The sequence below is a fragment of the Rhinopithecus bieti genome, unplaced genomic scaffold, assembly GCF_001698545.2.
Source record: "Rhinopithecus bieti isolate Rb0 unplaced genomic scaffold, ASM169854v2 scaffold_50517, whole genome shotgun sequence".
Classification (NCBI taxonomy): Eukaryota; Metazoa; Chordata; class Mammalia; order Primates; family Cercopithecidae; genus Rhinopithecus; species Rhinopithecus bieti.
The window spans coordinates 479,644-495,175 of record NW_016819943.1 but is presented as its reverse complement, the minus strand read 5'-3'; the positions used below and the strand labels follow the sequence as shown (position 1 = coordinate 495,175).

At 51.3% G+C, this 15,532-nt stretch overlaps 1 protein-coding gene across 1 annotated transcript in view; it reads right to left on the bottom strand.

The window, feature by feature from the left end:
- Window positions 1-10,553: 10,553 nt before the first annotated feature.
- The window catches only part of INPP5D (inositol polyphosphate-5-phosphatase D), a 154,528-nt gene continuing 149,549 nt past the window's right edge, over window positions 10,554-15,532 (bottom strand). The window contains 2 exon segments of the mRNA XM_017859368.1: window positions 10,554-11,750; window positions 13,753-14,344. Of these exon segments, the coding sequence (XP_017714857.1) occupies window positions 11,748-11,750; window positions 13,753-14,344 (595 nt within the window). The 3' untranslated portion in view covers window positions 10,554-11,747.

Genomic DNA, 15,532 nt, shown 5'->3' with positions numbered 1-15,532 from the left:
TTTCAGATACCAACTTTGAATTTTCTTAGTATATTTTAGATATAATATTTGGGAATATACTTACACTAAAAATTATTGTTTCTCTGAAATTCAAACTTAACGAGGCATCTTGTATTTTATTTTTTAAAATTTTGTTTACTATTCATCTCATCAAGAAGCAGGGCATCTTATATTTCTATTTGCTAAATCGTTGACAGTTGGGCCCTAAAGTATTATTGTTTGTGCTCCTGCTTTTGTCTGGCAAAGTTCATCCCAGAAGCTGTAGCTGTAGCAGCCCCTCTTCCTGGGGCCCTGGGGGAGTGTTTGCCAGGCTCTTGTTCTGTGCCAAGCACCTGGGGACAGAGTGCCTTGCCATGGGCCTCAGTGGTCTCTCCTTTTGTTCTCCAACATAGCCTCTCACAAATACCCTCCCTCTTCCTTCAGCTATCAAAATGCTGTGCCGTATCCCTATTACTTTCAATAGGGATGGCATCAGCTTCAAAGGGCTGAAGAAGAGATGCAGTGCCAGCAAATGGGACATAGGATTTACCGGGAACTTACATACAGGGATGGTCCATTTGGGCTCAAGACAGAGTGGCAGCAGGCGGACAGGAGAACTGCCACCACTTGCAAAAAGCATGCAGTTTACATAGCACCTTCACTTAGCAACTTCTACTTGGCAACCTTCCTTTAACCCAAAACGAAGGGCCTTCATACTCTCTACGGCCCACATTCCGCAGGATGCACTGGGGCTCAGATGTTCCTCAGAGTTGAGGAATGAATCTCCAGACTGGCCATGTTGGAAACTCTGAACACACATTCCGGTGCGTCTGTGATGCAGGGTTGTTCTCAGGGTGTGCCTCAGTTATTGCTCTCAGGTGCAGCCACCATGCGCAAGGGACGTAATCAAGCAGGTCAACTCTGGCTCATGGACTCTTCTCCGGCCCACCTACCACTTCATGGATTGTGTGACTCTCCATCTGGGCTCAAGACAGAGTGTCTGTCCTACCGAGAAGCCTGTGAATGTGTCTGCCCTGTGCCCCCCCGCCACCATCCCCAGTCCCCTACGGCTCTACTTCACCCTACTCACTCTCATTCATGTAACGGTGTACATGTAACTCTATTTTCCTCCTAACCCCCAACCCCTACTGCTATGCGATCTCTGCGCACAGGCCAAACTAACTATGGGAGAAATTTAGAGTTTAACCTTAAAACAAGGATGACAACTGCCACTTCCCAAAACTAGCTCCCAAGGAGATAAGGAGGATGTGCACATAATTAACAATATTATGTTAAAAATTTATAAAAGCATTGTGACCTGACCAGGGATGAAGAAGTTTACCTTTGCTGTCACCCAGTTGTCTGTGGTCACAGATTTTGATCTCAACCCCTCTGTCTCCCCTTTTTCCCTAACATAAAAGGATTCCGAAATTCATTTTAGCTATAGATATTTCCTTTTTTTTTTTCTTTGAGACAGAGTCTCCCTCTGTCGCCCAGGCTGGAAGGCAGTGGCATGATGTTGGCTCACTGCAACTTCCACCTCCCAGGTTCAAGTGATTCTTGTGCCTCAGCCTCCCGAGTAGCTGGGGTTACAGGTGTGTGCTATCATGCCCTGCTAATTTTTGTATTTTTAGAAGAGACAGAGTTTCACCACGTTGACCAGGCTGGTCTTGAATTCCCAACCTCAAGTAATCTGCCTACCTCAGCCTCCCAAATTGCTGGGATTACAGGCATGAGCCACTATGCCTGGCCCAAGATGTTTTTTTAGGGCATTAGTCCATTATCTTCTCAGTTTGCTGGCTTTCTAAAATAAAGTTGTCTTCCTTGCCCCCATACCTTGTCTCTTGACTTACTGGCTGTTGTGTGGAGAACAGTACAAGCTTTGGCCTTGACTGCATCCACCACACTCCAGCACACCAGTTCTTTCCCATTTCTTGAACACACCAAGCTCTTTCTCCAGGCCTGCACATCTCCTTCTGTCTGGAATGTTTTCTCCTCATTCTTTGACGCTGGACCATCCCACATTACAGAACTCCCCCTAAGTGAGGTGTCCCTCTTCAGCGATGACTCTGTAGCACCCAGGAATGTCAATCCAAAGGCACAGAGTAGACATCAGAGAGGCCAGGGGCCTGCAGGATGGCCGGGCAGTAGAACTCTGTCGGGTGTTGTGATCCACGTCATGCACGGCAGTCTGCTCCCACCTGCCTGAAGGCTCTCTAGCCTTGGGAGTTGGCTTTGCAGCATAGGCCAGAAGAACAAAGGAATTAACACCCCTCCCAGAGGCGCCCTTCACCGTGACTCAGAGTGGGCGAGGTAGCACCCAACTCGCTCCTCTTTGGGTTTTTTACAGACAGGTCTCCCTTGGTCACCCAGGCTGGAGTGCAGTGGCACAATAATGTCTCACTGCAAGCTCAAACTCCTGGGCTCAAGAGATCCTCCTTCCTCAGCTTCCCAAGTGGCCGGGATTACAGGCACATGACACCACACCCAGCTGGTTTTTTTGTTTTTTTGTAGAGACGGGGTTTCACTATGTTGCCCAGGCTGGTCTTGAACTCTTGGCCTCACAGGATCCTCCCACCTCACCCTCCCAAATGGTTGGGATTACAACAACCAGGCGTAAGCTACCACGCCTGGTTCCTTCTTGCTCCTCTTTGCTTGGGGTGACACAGGCGTGTGTTCCCATCAGTGCCTGCAGGGTAAGCCCAGGTGGCCACAGCGGCTCCCTGTTCATAGAACATTCTGAAGCAGCTATGTTGTCTGAGGTGAATACATGCAGTTCATTGTCTTGCCAGGAAAATTTAGGACATGGACACACATGAGGAGTTTAGGAACAGAGGTTTAATAGACAAAGGAGAGAAAGAGAAAGAAAAACAGCTCTCTCTCTATTGAGAGAAAAGGGACTTCCAAGAGGAAAAAGATGGGCTGGTGGGGGATGCGCCAGACTTTATAGTCAGGCTTGAGGAGGCAGTGCCTGATTTACACAGGACTCAGAGATTGGTTCCATCAGGTATGACGTTTACATAGCAAGGGGAAGGCTGGTTGCCCCACCCTAATCTTATTATGCAAATGAACTTTCCCCTTGGCTGGTGGCCAGCTGGTCTGCTCCTCACTGTACATGTGGCTGACAGAGATAAGGGAAGATGTAGACGCCGTCTTGAACATGATTGGCACAGCTGTTGGTGTCTATGTCTACAGCTTGATTTTACAAGCTGCTCTTTGTTAGAAAGGAAAATAATTTGGGGTTGCTCTTCATTAAAAGGACAACCTTACCGGGGACTTCTGTACCCCCACTATCTGCCTAAGTAATCTCTTTTTTTTTTTTTAAGATGGAGCCTCTCTCTGTCTCCCAGGCTAGAGTGCCGTGGTGCGAACCTGGCTCACCACAACCTCCGCCTCCCAGGTTCAGGCGATTCTCCTGCCTCAGCCTCTGGAGTAGCTGGGATAAAGGTGCGTGCCACCATGCCTGGCTAATTTTTCTTAGTTCACCATGTTGGTCAGGCTGGTCTCGAACTCCTGACCTCATGATCCGTCCGCCTCGGCCTCCCAAAGTGCTGGGATTACAGGCATGAGCCACCACGCCCGGCAGTAATCTCTTCTTAACTTCTGTATCAGTTATTTTATTATCTTTTTTTGAGATGGAGTCTCTCTCTGTCGCCCAGGCTGGAGTGCAGGCGTGAGCCACCGCGCCCGGCACTGTGTCAATTATTTATGGCTCATATCCTCAATTATCCTGCCTCAAATCCTCATTCCCTTGCTCCTGAGTTATCCCCAAATGTCTTCCTTACACTCAGATCTTTGACTCACAGTCTGTTTCTGGGGAACCCAAACTAATGACAGGTGGAGATTTACAGACCCCCAAACCAGATTTCCTGGCAGATTTCAATGTAGGACGTGCCCAGAGAGGCCCAAACACGCAGAGGGTAAGGAGTGTGGAAAAGCAGCGGGGAGGAACAGCAGAGTGGCCACTATGGTGGAATCCATTAGGCGGAGGAGGAACCTCTGGAGTTCGACAGGACACAGGATGCCAGGGCTCCGGCGCAGGCTCTGGGCTCACCAGGGGCTTCTATGTCCTGACAGTGGAGGCTTCCTCACTTCCATGCACCCTGGTGACAGACCCATCTCCTGAAGTGACCTGCTACATCTTTGCCCCTTGAAACAGAAGGAGCTAATGGGCCCTGTGATACTTCTTTCTTTCTTTTTCCTGAGACAGTGTGGGGAAAAGAGAGATCAGACTGTTACTGTGTCTATATAGAAAGAAGTAGACATAAGAGAGTCCATCTTGTTCTGTATTTGAGATGCTGTTAATCTGTGACCCTACCCCCAACCTTGTCCTTGCAAGAGTCATGTGCTGTGGTGACTCAAGGTTTAACGGATTTTGGGCTGTGCAGGGTGTGCTTTGTTAAACAAGTGCCTGAAGGCAGTATGCTTGTGAAAAGTCATCACCATTCTCTTAATCTCAAGTACCCAGGGACACGTACACTGCCAAAGGTCACAGGGACCTCTGCCTAGGAAAGCTAGGTATTGTCCAAGGTTTCTCCCCATGTGATAGTCTGAAATATGACCTCGTGGGAAGGGAAAGACCTGATCGTCCCCCAGACTGACACCCATGAAGGGTCTGTGCTGAGGAGGACTAGTGTAAGAGGAAAGAAGGCCTCTTGGCAGCTGAGATAGAGAAAAGCATCTGTCTCCTGCCCGTCCCTGGGCAATGGAACATCTCAGTGTAAAACCCAATTATATGTTCTGTTTACTGAGAAAGGAGAAAACCCCCTTAGGGCGAAAGGTGGGACTTGCTAGTGCAATGCTGCTCTTTATGCACTAAAAAGGTTTATGGAGATGTTTACATAGGCTTATCAAGGCACAGCACTTTTCCTTAAACTTATGTCACAGAGATCTTTATTCATATGTCTTACTGCTGACCGTCTACCTACGATGATCCTATTATCCTGCCACTTCCCTTTTTCCAAGATGGTAAAGATAATGATCAATAAATACTAAGGGAACTCAGAGACCGGTGCCAGTGTGGGTCCTCTGTATGCTGAGCGTGGTCCCCTGGGCCCACTTTTTCTTTCTCTATACTTTGTCTCTGTGTCTCATTTCTTTTCTCAAGTCTCTTGTTCCACCTAACGAGAAATGCCCACAGGTGTGGGGGGGTAAGCCACCCCTTTAGACAGAGTCTCACTCCGTCACCCAGGCTGGAGTGCAGTGGTATGATCTCGGCTCACTGCAACCTCCGCCTCCCGGATTCAAGTGATTCTCCTCCCTCGGCCTCCGGAGTAGCTGGGATTACAGGTGCCTGACACCACGCCAGGCTTTTTTTTTCTTTTGAGACGGAGTCTTGCTCTGTCCCCCAGGCTGGAGTGCAGTGGCGTGATCTCGGCTCACTGCAAGCTCCGCCTCCCAGATTCATGCCATTCTCCTGCCTCAGCCTCCCAAGTAGCTGGGACTACAGGCGCCCGCCACCATGCCCGGCTAATTTTTTGTATTTTTTAGTGCAGACGGGGTTTCACCACATTGGCCAGGCTGGTCTCAAATTCCTGACCTCGTGATCCGCCTACCTCAGCCTGCCAAAGTGCTGGAATTATGGGTGTGAGCCACCACACCCAGCCGAGCCCCGTGATATTTCTCCAGATTCGTGGGGGGGGGGGGGGGGGACCTCCTTCCTGCACGTGCGCATGCGTGCGTATTTGTGTGTGTTTGGTGTCAGAATTAGTATATTTACCTTCTTCAGGAATGAGCAACCTATTCTCAGAAGCGCTCTATGGCAGTTGTCCACTTCTGGGGGTGATTGTGCCATTCTCTCTGCCAGATGGTGACATCTGGGAATGTCTGGGGGTGAGTTCTAGCGTCTAGTGGGCAGAGACCAGGGATGCTGCTACTCAGTGCACCAGCCAGTGCCACACCGAAGAATGACCCAGCCCCACATGTCAGTAGTGTCACGGTCCAGAACCCCTGCCCTGTGGGGAGCAGTTCCGCATGGGTTAGTTCCTCCAGGAGTTAGCCTGCAAGATGGAGGCACACTTGTCCCAGGCCCCCTTTGCTTTGTGCAATGGTCGGACAGGATTCCGGGGCTGGATTGTAGAAGGCACCCGAGGATGGGGAATGAGTGGTGGACCTCATCAGCACATGGGTGATGGGACTGTGGCTGTGCTTGGTGGCTGTGCTGCTGCAGGTGCCGTGCCCCTCCTGGCAGGCACAGGGCCTTACTTCTTGCGTCACAGGTGTCACAAATGGTGTGGCCCGCAGGAGTGACCTGGCCAAGGCCCTGCTGTTTGTCAGATCTGGGGCCAAGACTAGGCCTTGAGTCCAGAAATAAAGGAGTCACCTTGAGAGGGGCTTGTAAATGGCAAAAACTCTGTGGCCTTGTAGCTGCCAAGCCTGCAGTGGGAACATGGAGAATTACGTTGTCTTTGTGACAGCATCATGTTGATAACAGTGACATGTGTTGAGTGCTTACCTGCAGCAGGGCTATTTACATTAGCATGCCTTTTAATCCTCGCAAGTCCTCTGTGAGGTTGATGTCGTTATCATCTCCTTTTTACAGGTGGAGAAATCGAAGTTAAGTACCTAGCAATGGTCATATGGCCTGCCAGTCAGTGGCAGGTGGTAGGGCTGGGGGCTGAACCCAAGTGTTCTGACCCCAGAGTCCAAGATCCTCAGTACCAGTCTAGTCATCATTCTAAATACTAACTCTAAATCATGAAACATTTCCCAGCTAACCCTGAAAGGAAACTCATCGCCGGGGGCTTTTGTCTGCATACCCCTTACCACCTGGCACTGTAGCTGCTGGACTGTGCGTTGGCCTCTTCTGGAAGCTGGGCATGTTGCCTTCTTCTGCACAATGCTCACAGCCTAGCACATTTTTGACGTGTTTAAGCAGTTTGGCTCCCGAGTCTGTGCTCTCAACTACTACCTAAACAGAGTGCTTTTAAAAAATAACAGAAGCAGGACAAGCCATTTGTGGGGATGTACTCTGAATAAGGCCTGGAAATTCAATTTATAGCCCATGCACTAAAACAGGATTCCACATGATGCAGAGGATGGCCTCTCCCGCTGCACCTCCAGCCCTTCCTTCTTCCAAGGCCCTGCCAGGGCTGCGGGTCAGAGCGTCGTCACCTTTCAGCCACAGGAATTGGGCTCCTTCTGGAATCAAACTTTCACTTTTCTGCCTGCTCCGCAGGGCTTGGATGAAAGGAGGCAAGGCAGGGACGGGTGGGGGGATGTTTAAATCCGAGGTGGTGCAAGTTCAGGGTAAGAAATGGAGGTGGTGCAAGTTCAGGGTAAGAAATGCAGAGTGTCGGTTACCTTTTGCAGCCCCTGAGACTTGCTTGCCTCACCCTATTCTTGACCTTCCTAAGTGCTGAGCAAGCACGCCATTGTGTGCTCTGGAGTCCCCAAGGCTCCCTATTCCCTGCAGAATGAAGCAGGACTGCAAGTCATTGACAGGGTTAGGGAAGGAGGAAGAAAAAGCCAAAGGAGGGAGATACAAGTGCAGGAGCCGAGTCTCGCAGGGACAGGCCCATCCAGAACTGCCGTGGGGCTGCTTTGTGGTGACTGGATCTGCCTACATGTCCCTGGTGGCCAGAAACACTGCCCAGCACTGCCCCATGAAGTGTTCCTATGCGTTTGCTGGGTCTGCTCCCACTGGGTCAGGTCATCTGAGCAACTGTGCTCTGTGTGGCTACAGAATCCACCTGCACCTCTGGCTTCAACTAGTCTTCCTGGCCTCAACTAACCTCACCTCTCCTTGATTGCAACTAGCCCCTCATTAGCCTCAGATAGCCCACCTGGCCTCGTCTAGTTCCTCCTGGCCTCGGTTATCCATGCCTTAGCCTGATCTAGCTCCCTGCTCTTCATGGCTTTTCACAGCCTTGACTTGCCCCCTGGATGGCCTGCCTTGTTTATTTATTCATTTTCTTGCCTTTACCTCCGCCTTGGACATTCCTGCATCCCCAAAGCTCTTCTCTTTGCTTCTTTTCCAATGCACAGTGCCCTCCCTCACTGCCTTGTCTCGCAGGATGAGGGAACAGGATAACGCTCAATGAACCCCTGCAGCAGGGCCAGGCACCAAGCCAGGGACTTTGCAGAGATGAGCTCAGTGAATCTTCGACAACCACACCAGGCAGAAGGTGGCCTTCCTTCCATTGTACAGATGAGGAGATTGAGACTCAGAAAAGCTAAGACACCTGTGCAAGATTATAGTTTTAGGAAATAAAAGACATTTCTGCTCCATTCTATCTGTTCCCACAGTCCAGGATCCCTCCCACCCCATGGCCTCCCTCAGAAGCACTGACCCCCAATGCACACCACCACCATGTGTGGTCAAGTGCATGGAGGAAGAGCCTGAGCTGAGTATGCCTGCTGTGGGATAAGTCACTGGTAAGCCTAGTGGTTCGGTCTGCTGTGACCCGAGAGAACTCATCAGTGCAGGCCAGCCACCCCGTCAGAAAATAACAAGAAACTAGATTGCCTGCACCTAGACTCAACCTCCCAGTGCGTTCCCTGGGTGGTTCAGATTTCCCAAAATGGGACCTTCGTGGGAGGGAGTGTCTGTGGGGGTGAGGCCACACATTTGCATTATAAAGGATCTCTGTCGGAGTGAAGGCTGGGAACTGAGTTTGCTGCCTTGCAGAAAGCTTCTGGGCCTTCCCATAGCTGGGTCTCCATGGAAATGTGTTTGCCAAGAGAAAGGAGCTATTTTAAGGACATGCAAAGATGAGAACCTGGTAGGCTGGAGCTAGGGAAGGTAGCTGTGGGAGAGAGCTTTTCTGAATGACTCACTAATTTCTCTCTTATTAGAGTGGGGAAAATGGTGTGGAAAAAGAATGGAAATCCAGGAAGGAGGAGGAGCCCATGGCTGACTGTGTCCCTGCAGGTGGCATGGGCTGCCAGCACTGCCCTCCAGGCTGCAGGCAGGTTGGAGGTGCTGGTAAGAGCACTGCTAGAGACTGTCCATCAAGAGGGTAACACCTTCCTGTCAGCACAAGCTCTGCTGCTCTCAACCAGCCTTCATGGCATCATGCAGAGAAGGAAAAAAATTACCTCTTAAAAGGAACAGTGGCTGTAGCAGCATCTGCAATCTCAGAGGGTGCTGGAATTCATCCTAGGAATGGAGCACTTTGATAAGGAGAGCTGGTTAACTGACCTGCCTTCTTGGTTAGGGAGCCTGGTGTAGGTGAATTACTTGGAGGTGAATTATGTAGGTGATAAGGAGGTGGGGATGCCTGGGTTCCCCCTCACCCTGCCAGAAGGGGGACATTGGGTGTTTGGAATGCCTAGAATTGTCAGGAAAGGAGAGACAGGAGAGAGACCTGATCAAGGTGGAACCCAGATGATCATGGCAGCCAAGAGCCTAAGGAGAAAGTGGTCAGGGACTTCTCGGGGTGGGTGCAGGGATGAGAGATGGAAAAGGATGAAAATTCTTGCATTCCACAGCATTTCCTGTTCTGAGCACCAGGTGGACCTCAGCTGTCTGACCACGTGCAATCAAAGCCAGGTCCTCACAGCAGCCTTGGGTTTGACTGTGGTGGAGGCACTGCATTTGCTCGAGTGACTAGAACCCAGAGCAGGCGATGGGGAGTATGAGGAATGCCCCATACAGCGGCTCTCCTACCTGTATCTCCTGGGAACCCACAGAAATGCTGGGGAGCGCCTAGACATCCATCCTAAGCGGGCATGGGGCCTCAGGCTTGACATTCTCCCTGTGGGTGAAGAGATGATGGCACTTGTGTAGCATGCCAGCCCACCCCGGCAGCCAGTGGGTTCCCTAGGGACCAGGAGCATCCATGCCTGGGTCCTCAGCTCTGGTGATGGGGGCTGGGAGGCTAAAGAATGTCAGGTGTCTCCAGCTCTCTCTCCACCCTGGCCCTTGGTCTATTGAGTCAGAGGCTGGGGCCTGGGACTTAGGTCAGGTTCTACATGGACACCAGGCAGTGAGCCTGCAGGGTGGGGACACCCGAGCAGGGGTAGGGAGCCGTGGTCCCAGCAGGCACTCAGTCCTGCCCCTGCTGAGTTCCATGAGCCACTGAGGCGCGGGAGTGAACGGTTTGCTTGGAGGCTGCCAAGACACTGCTCCAGGTCCTGCCTGGAGCCCAGGCCTGGTGTCTGTGAGCAGGAGCAGAGCCCAGGCAGCCCGAGGTGGGGCAGAGGTGCTATGGAAGTGGCCCGCACTGCGCCTCTGGGCCAGGGGCTACTCCCTGACCTGGGAACCCATGACCTGGGGAGTGCTGACATGTAGTTTTTTGTCTCTGCAGCTTAAGCACTGAAAACTTATAAAAGCTGGGAGGAACTTGTGGGCTGCAGGACAGCAGGTATGGAGGGGATGCTTGTGGCCTCTGGGTCGCCGCAGGGCGCTTGGAGTGCCAGGAAGATGTGTGGATGGAAGGAGGGAAGGAGTGCCGTTTAATCCTGTCCCCGGTCCAGGACCAGCTTCAGACTGGCTGTATGGTGTACCATCTGGTCAGGGCAACACCATCCATCACCACCACGAACCCTTAACTGCCTCAGTCGTGCCCTGTACAGGCCCTGCTGTCTAGAAGGGTATCTATGGCTCCGAATGTCAAGAAAAACGCCACATACACAAGAGAAAGGCACAATTTATTGGTCATGCAGACTTCCACCACGGGAATGTGGGGCACATACCCCTCTGCGTTCACACATACCGCTGCATTTAGCTCCCTACATTAATTCTGCTATGTTGAAAAAGCAACATAAGGAAAGACATCACCCATCTATTCTCCTAATAACCAATGAAGCAGAGCTGAAAGACACAGAGATAGGAAGAAAAGGCTGCACTATTTCAAGAGCCTGGAATCAAGAGGCCCACCCTCCCTGGCAGCCAGGCTGGAGAGCACGGCTTTCGGGAGCAACAGCAAAGACTCTTCTATCTGCATGATGGAATACGTGTTGGGGGGCTTGGCTTAACTGTGACTGGTGATGGCTGCCCACCTCGAGGAGGGCACAGGGAACCTGGCACAGTCCTTGGTATCTCTAGCCCAGGCTGAGGCCAGATCTCTCCACTGGAGAGTAGGAGCTGATTTCCTGCTCCTTCCAACTAAAGAACTGAGAAGCCAGGTAGATCCCTGCTCTCAGCTCAGCGATGCCAGAACCCCCGGGCTTTAGCTAAAGCAGCTTGTGTCACTGAAGCTGGACAGAACAGGCTTCTTGTACCCTAAACAAGCTACCCAGACTCTTCAGCTCCTTAAGGCTAAGCCCTTGTCTCACTCCAGGAGGGCACTGGGCTTCTTAATGCTTTCACCCCTCCGAACACACACCATTTTGAACTGGTGGGTTTGGGCACGTGGTTTTAGGTAGCTAGAGCCTCAGCTCTCGAGGTCATCCTGATGTGATGAATGTTCGTAAAGCACTTAGCACAGCACTTGGCACATCGTGAGTGTTAGATTCACGTGGTCATTATTATTATTAACATTATTATTATTTATATCTCCACCCTCGAATCGGCACTGCAGTTCCTTTCTTCAGAATGGCGCCCTCAACAAGGCACTGGGGTCCCAAGTACCAAGGGCGAGCTGGAGACCCAGACTATTTGTTGCCTGTCTGGTGTGCGTTTTTCTTCCAGCCTCAGCACTTGGTGCCAAGTCTCACAGGCAGTGAACTCCCTGGGCCACAGAGAAGCTAGGCTCTTTCCTGAAAACACAAAGCCTTGCATAGGAAGCTGGGCAGGAGGAGCCAGCAGGAGGTCCTGGGAGAGGGTCCAGTGGCTTCGCGCTGTTCCTCTGGGCTCCCGACTCACTGGCAGCTCACTGAGGGCTTCACTGTGGGACAAGAACAGAAGGGCTGTCAGGGCTCATTCTCACCAGGCCATGTTGAACTAAGTGGCCCGGGTCCCTGCATGCTGTGGGCTAGGCCAGGCTTCCTTTAACATGTAGCTGAGAAGAGCCAGCGATCACTGTTCTAAGTACTTTACCTAGTTATTTTTAAAAATTGCTTTTTAGAAATGGGGCCTTGGTCTTACTCTGTTGCCTAGGCGGGAGTGCAGTGGTGCAATCATAGCTCACTGCAGCCTTGAATTCTTGGGCTCTAGCTAGCCTCATGCCTCAGCCTTCCCAGTAGCTGGGACTACAGGTGCTAGCACCACGCCCAGGTAAGTACCATATATCTATATCTATCTACATAAAAGTATGTAAAAAATATATACACATATGTAATACGTATAGTATATATATGAAATGATATGTAATGGATATCAATGTAAATACATAAATATAAATATATAATTTCTATATAGATGATAATACATAGTAATAATACAAAATAGCCTATAATGCAATTCTCCTTCTAAGTCTATGAGGTAGGTACCATTAACAGCCCCTTTTTACAGATGGGTAAACTGAGGCTCAAGGCACAGAGCTAGGAAGTGGGAGGGCTGGGATTCAAATCCAACACAGCCTGGCTCTGCAGTCTGTTCTTTTTTTTTTTTTTTTTGAGATGGAGTCTCACTCTGTCGCCCAGGCTGGAGTGCAGTGTCATGATCTTGGTTCGCTGCAAACTCCGCCTCCTGGGTTCAAGCAATTCTCCTGTCTCAGCCTCCTGAGTAGCTGGAATTACAAGTAGCTGGGATTACAAGTACATTACACCACAATGCCCAGCTAATTTTTGTATTTTTAGTAGAGACAGGGTTTTACCATATTGGTCAGGCTGGTCTTGAACTCCTGACCTCAGGTAACCCACCCATCTTGGCCTCCCAAAGTGCTGGGATTACAGGTGTGAGCCACCATGCCTGGCCCGGAGTCTCTTCTTAAACACTGTTAGTCTTGCTCAAAAATTTTTTTATTTTACATGAAGGAGAGGGAAAGTGTGCTGAATTCTCCAAAATACTAGGAAATTTCAAGCATGAGTGTGAATAATAAGAATGAGGCTGGGCGTGGTGGCTCACGCATGTAATCCCAGAACTTTGGGAGGCCCAGGTGGGCAGACCACCTGAGGTCAGGAGTTTGAGACCAGCCTGGCCAACATGGTGAAACCCCATTTCTACTAAAAATACAAAAATTAGCCAGGCGTGCTGGCAGGTGCCTGTAATCCCAGTTACTTGGGAGACTGAGACAGAAGAATTGCTTGAACCCAGGAGGCAGAGGTTGCAGTGAGCTGAGACCATACCACTGGACTCTAGCCTGGGCAACAAAGAGTGAAACTCTGTTTTGTTTTGTTTTGTTTGAGACAGAGTCTTGCTCTGTCACCAGGCTGTAGTGCAGTGGCACGATCTCGCCTCATCGCAACCTCCGCCTTCCAGGTTCAAGTGATTCCCCTGCCTCAGCCTCCCGAGTAGCTGGGACTACAGACGCACACCACCATGCCCGGGTCAATTTTTGTATTTTAGTAGAGACGGGGTTTCATCATGTTAGCCAGGATAGTCTCGATCTCCTGACCTCGTGATCCACCATGCCTAGTGAAACTCTGTTTCAAAAAAAAATTATAATAATAACAATGAGATATAAATGATTTAGGCTCCTTTTCTTTATGGAATCTTCTTCTTCTGGGCCTGACACTGGACTAAGAGTTTATCCACAGCCCCGCCTTTCTTCCTTGCAACAACTGCTGCAGAGGCAATGCAGGGTCAGGGATGTGTGGGACAGGCAGGCCTGGATTCAAATCCTGGCTCTCCCTTCTCATGGAGCAGTTCCCAAGACCATCACTCCCATGTGTGCACATGCATGCGTGCACACATGCATGCACACACACATGCATAGGCACACACATACGCACTCACGCATGCACACACACACACATGCACACGAGCCCACGTGTGGCGCCGCGCACCTGCATGGCAGTCCTGCTTAGAGGCCCCGGTGGCCCCTCCTCCGGCCGGTGCTTGCCGTGGTGTGGGAGCTCGGTGTTGTCGCGGTAGTCGCGGCTCTTGGAGTGCTGGAGGTGCAGGACCGCCGGGCTCTTGACTGGCAGCGGCGGCCGCGGCGTCGGGGTGGGCTGGGTCTGCTGGTTCATTTCCGACCTGGAAGGCTTGATGGGCCTCTTGACCGGCACTGGGGCCTGGGAGCTGACGGCGGTCTTGGGCTTCCCTTGGCTCTTGTCCCCGCCCGCCGCCCTGCCCTCGGCAGAGGACGAGCAGGTGAAGGAGCGCAGCCTGGGCGCGGGCGCCTGCTTGCCGGGCCCCTCGCCGCGATCAGCCTCCTGGGCTTTGGTGAGCACGATGCTGGGCGACAAGATGCCGGGTTCCGGGCAGGGCGGGGGCTCCTTCCGCAGCATTTTCGGAGATTCCTGGTCCTTCCTGGGAGCAGGCTTAGGGAAGGAACTCACGGACCCGTACAGGGGGTTCTCAAACATCTCGGGCTTTGTCAGCGGCAGGTCCTCCTGAGGCAGCGTGTCCCCTGCGTTCTTCCCCAGGTCACTGGGCCTAGAGCCAGGGACAGAGCAGGGAAGACACATGTTCAGGGGAGAAGACACGGGGGCGTGGCTGCTTAATGACTCTGGGTCTTTCTCTGGGGTGATAAAAATGTTTCTGAACTAGTTAGAGATGTGTCACATTGTAAATGTACTGAATGCCACCAAATGGTTTTGTCTTGTGTTGTTCTAGAGACAGAGTCTCGCTCTGTCACCCAGGCTGGAGTGCAGTGGTGTGACCATGGCTCACTGCTGCCTCAACCTCTTGGGCTCAAGCAGTCCTTCCCCTCAGCCTCCCAAGTAGCTGGGACTACTTGGGAGTAGCTAGGAGTAGCTGGACACTGCTGGGAGTAGCAACGCCACCAGGCCTGGCTAATTTTTTTGTTTTGTTTTATTTTGTAGAGATGGGGGGAGGTCTCACTATATTGCCCAGGCTGATCTTGAACTCTTGGCCTCAAGCAATCTTCTCACTTTGGCTTCCCAAAGTACTGGGATTACAGGCACAAGCCACTGTGCCCAGCCTAGCAAACTGTTCATTTTGAAATGGTTAATTTTATGTTCAGTGAATTTCACCTCAAGTAAAAAAAAGGAAGAGGAAACAGTAGCTTTTTTCTTTTTTTTTTTTTTTTTTTTGAGACGGAGTCTCGCTCTGTCGCCCGAGGCTGGAGTGCAAGGCCGGATCCAGGCTCAACTGCAAGCTCCGCCTCCCAGGTTCACGGCCCATTCTCTGCCTCATCTCCGAGTGGGCTAGGACTACAGCCCCCGCCACCTCGCCTGGCTATTTTTTTTTTTTTTTTTTTTGTATTTTTAGTAGAGATGGGGTTTCAACGCGTGTTAGCCAGGATGGTCCTCGATCTGCCTGACCTGCGTGATCCGCCCGTCTCGGCCTCCACAAGTGCTGAGTGCTGGGATTACAGGCTTGAGCCACCGCGCCTGGCCAGTACTGTGTTTATCATACATGGTCCTCAAAGACAGCCTCAGTTCTGGCCAAGGACTTTTTCCACCATAAAACCTGTTCACATCAGAGCATCTGTGAGCAAGGGGCACAGGACTGGAGGATTTGTAGGAGAAATGAAGCGAGCACTTATATGGCACCTCAATATCAACCCCTCATCCTCATCAGATGAGCCTGCTCTCCACAGCCCCTCCCCACCTCCCCAGTCAACAGGCCTCCTTTCCTGGCTCCTCCCATCCCCACCCC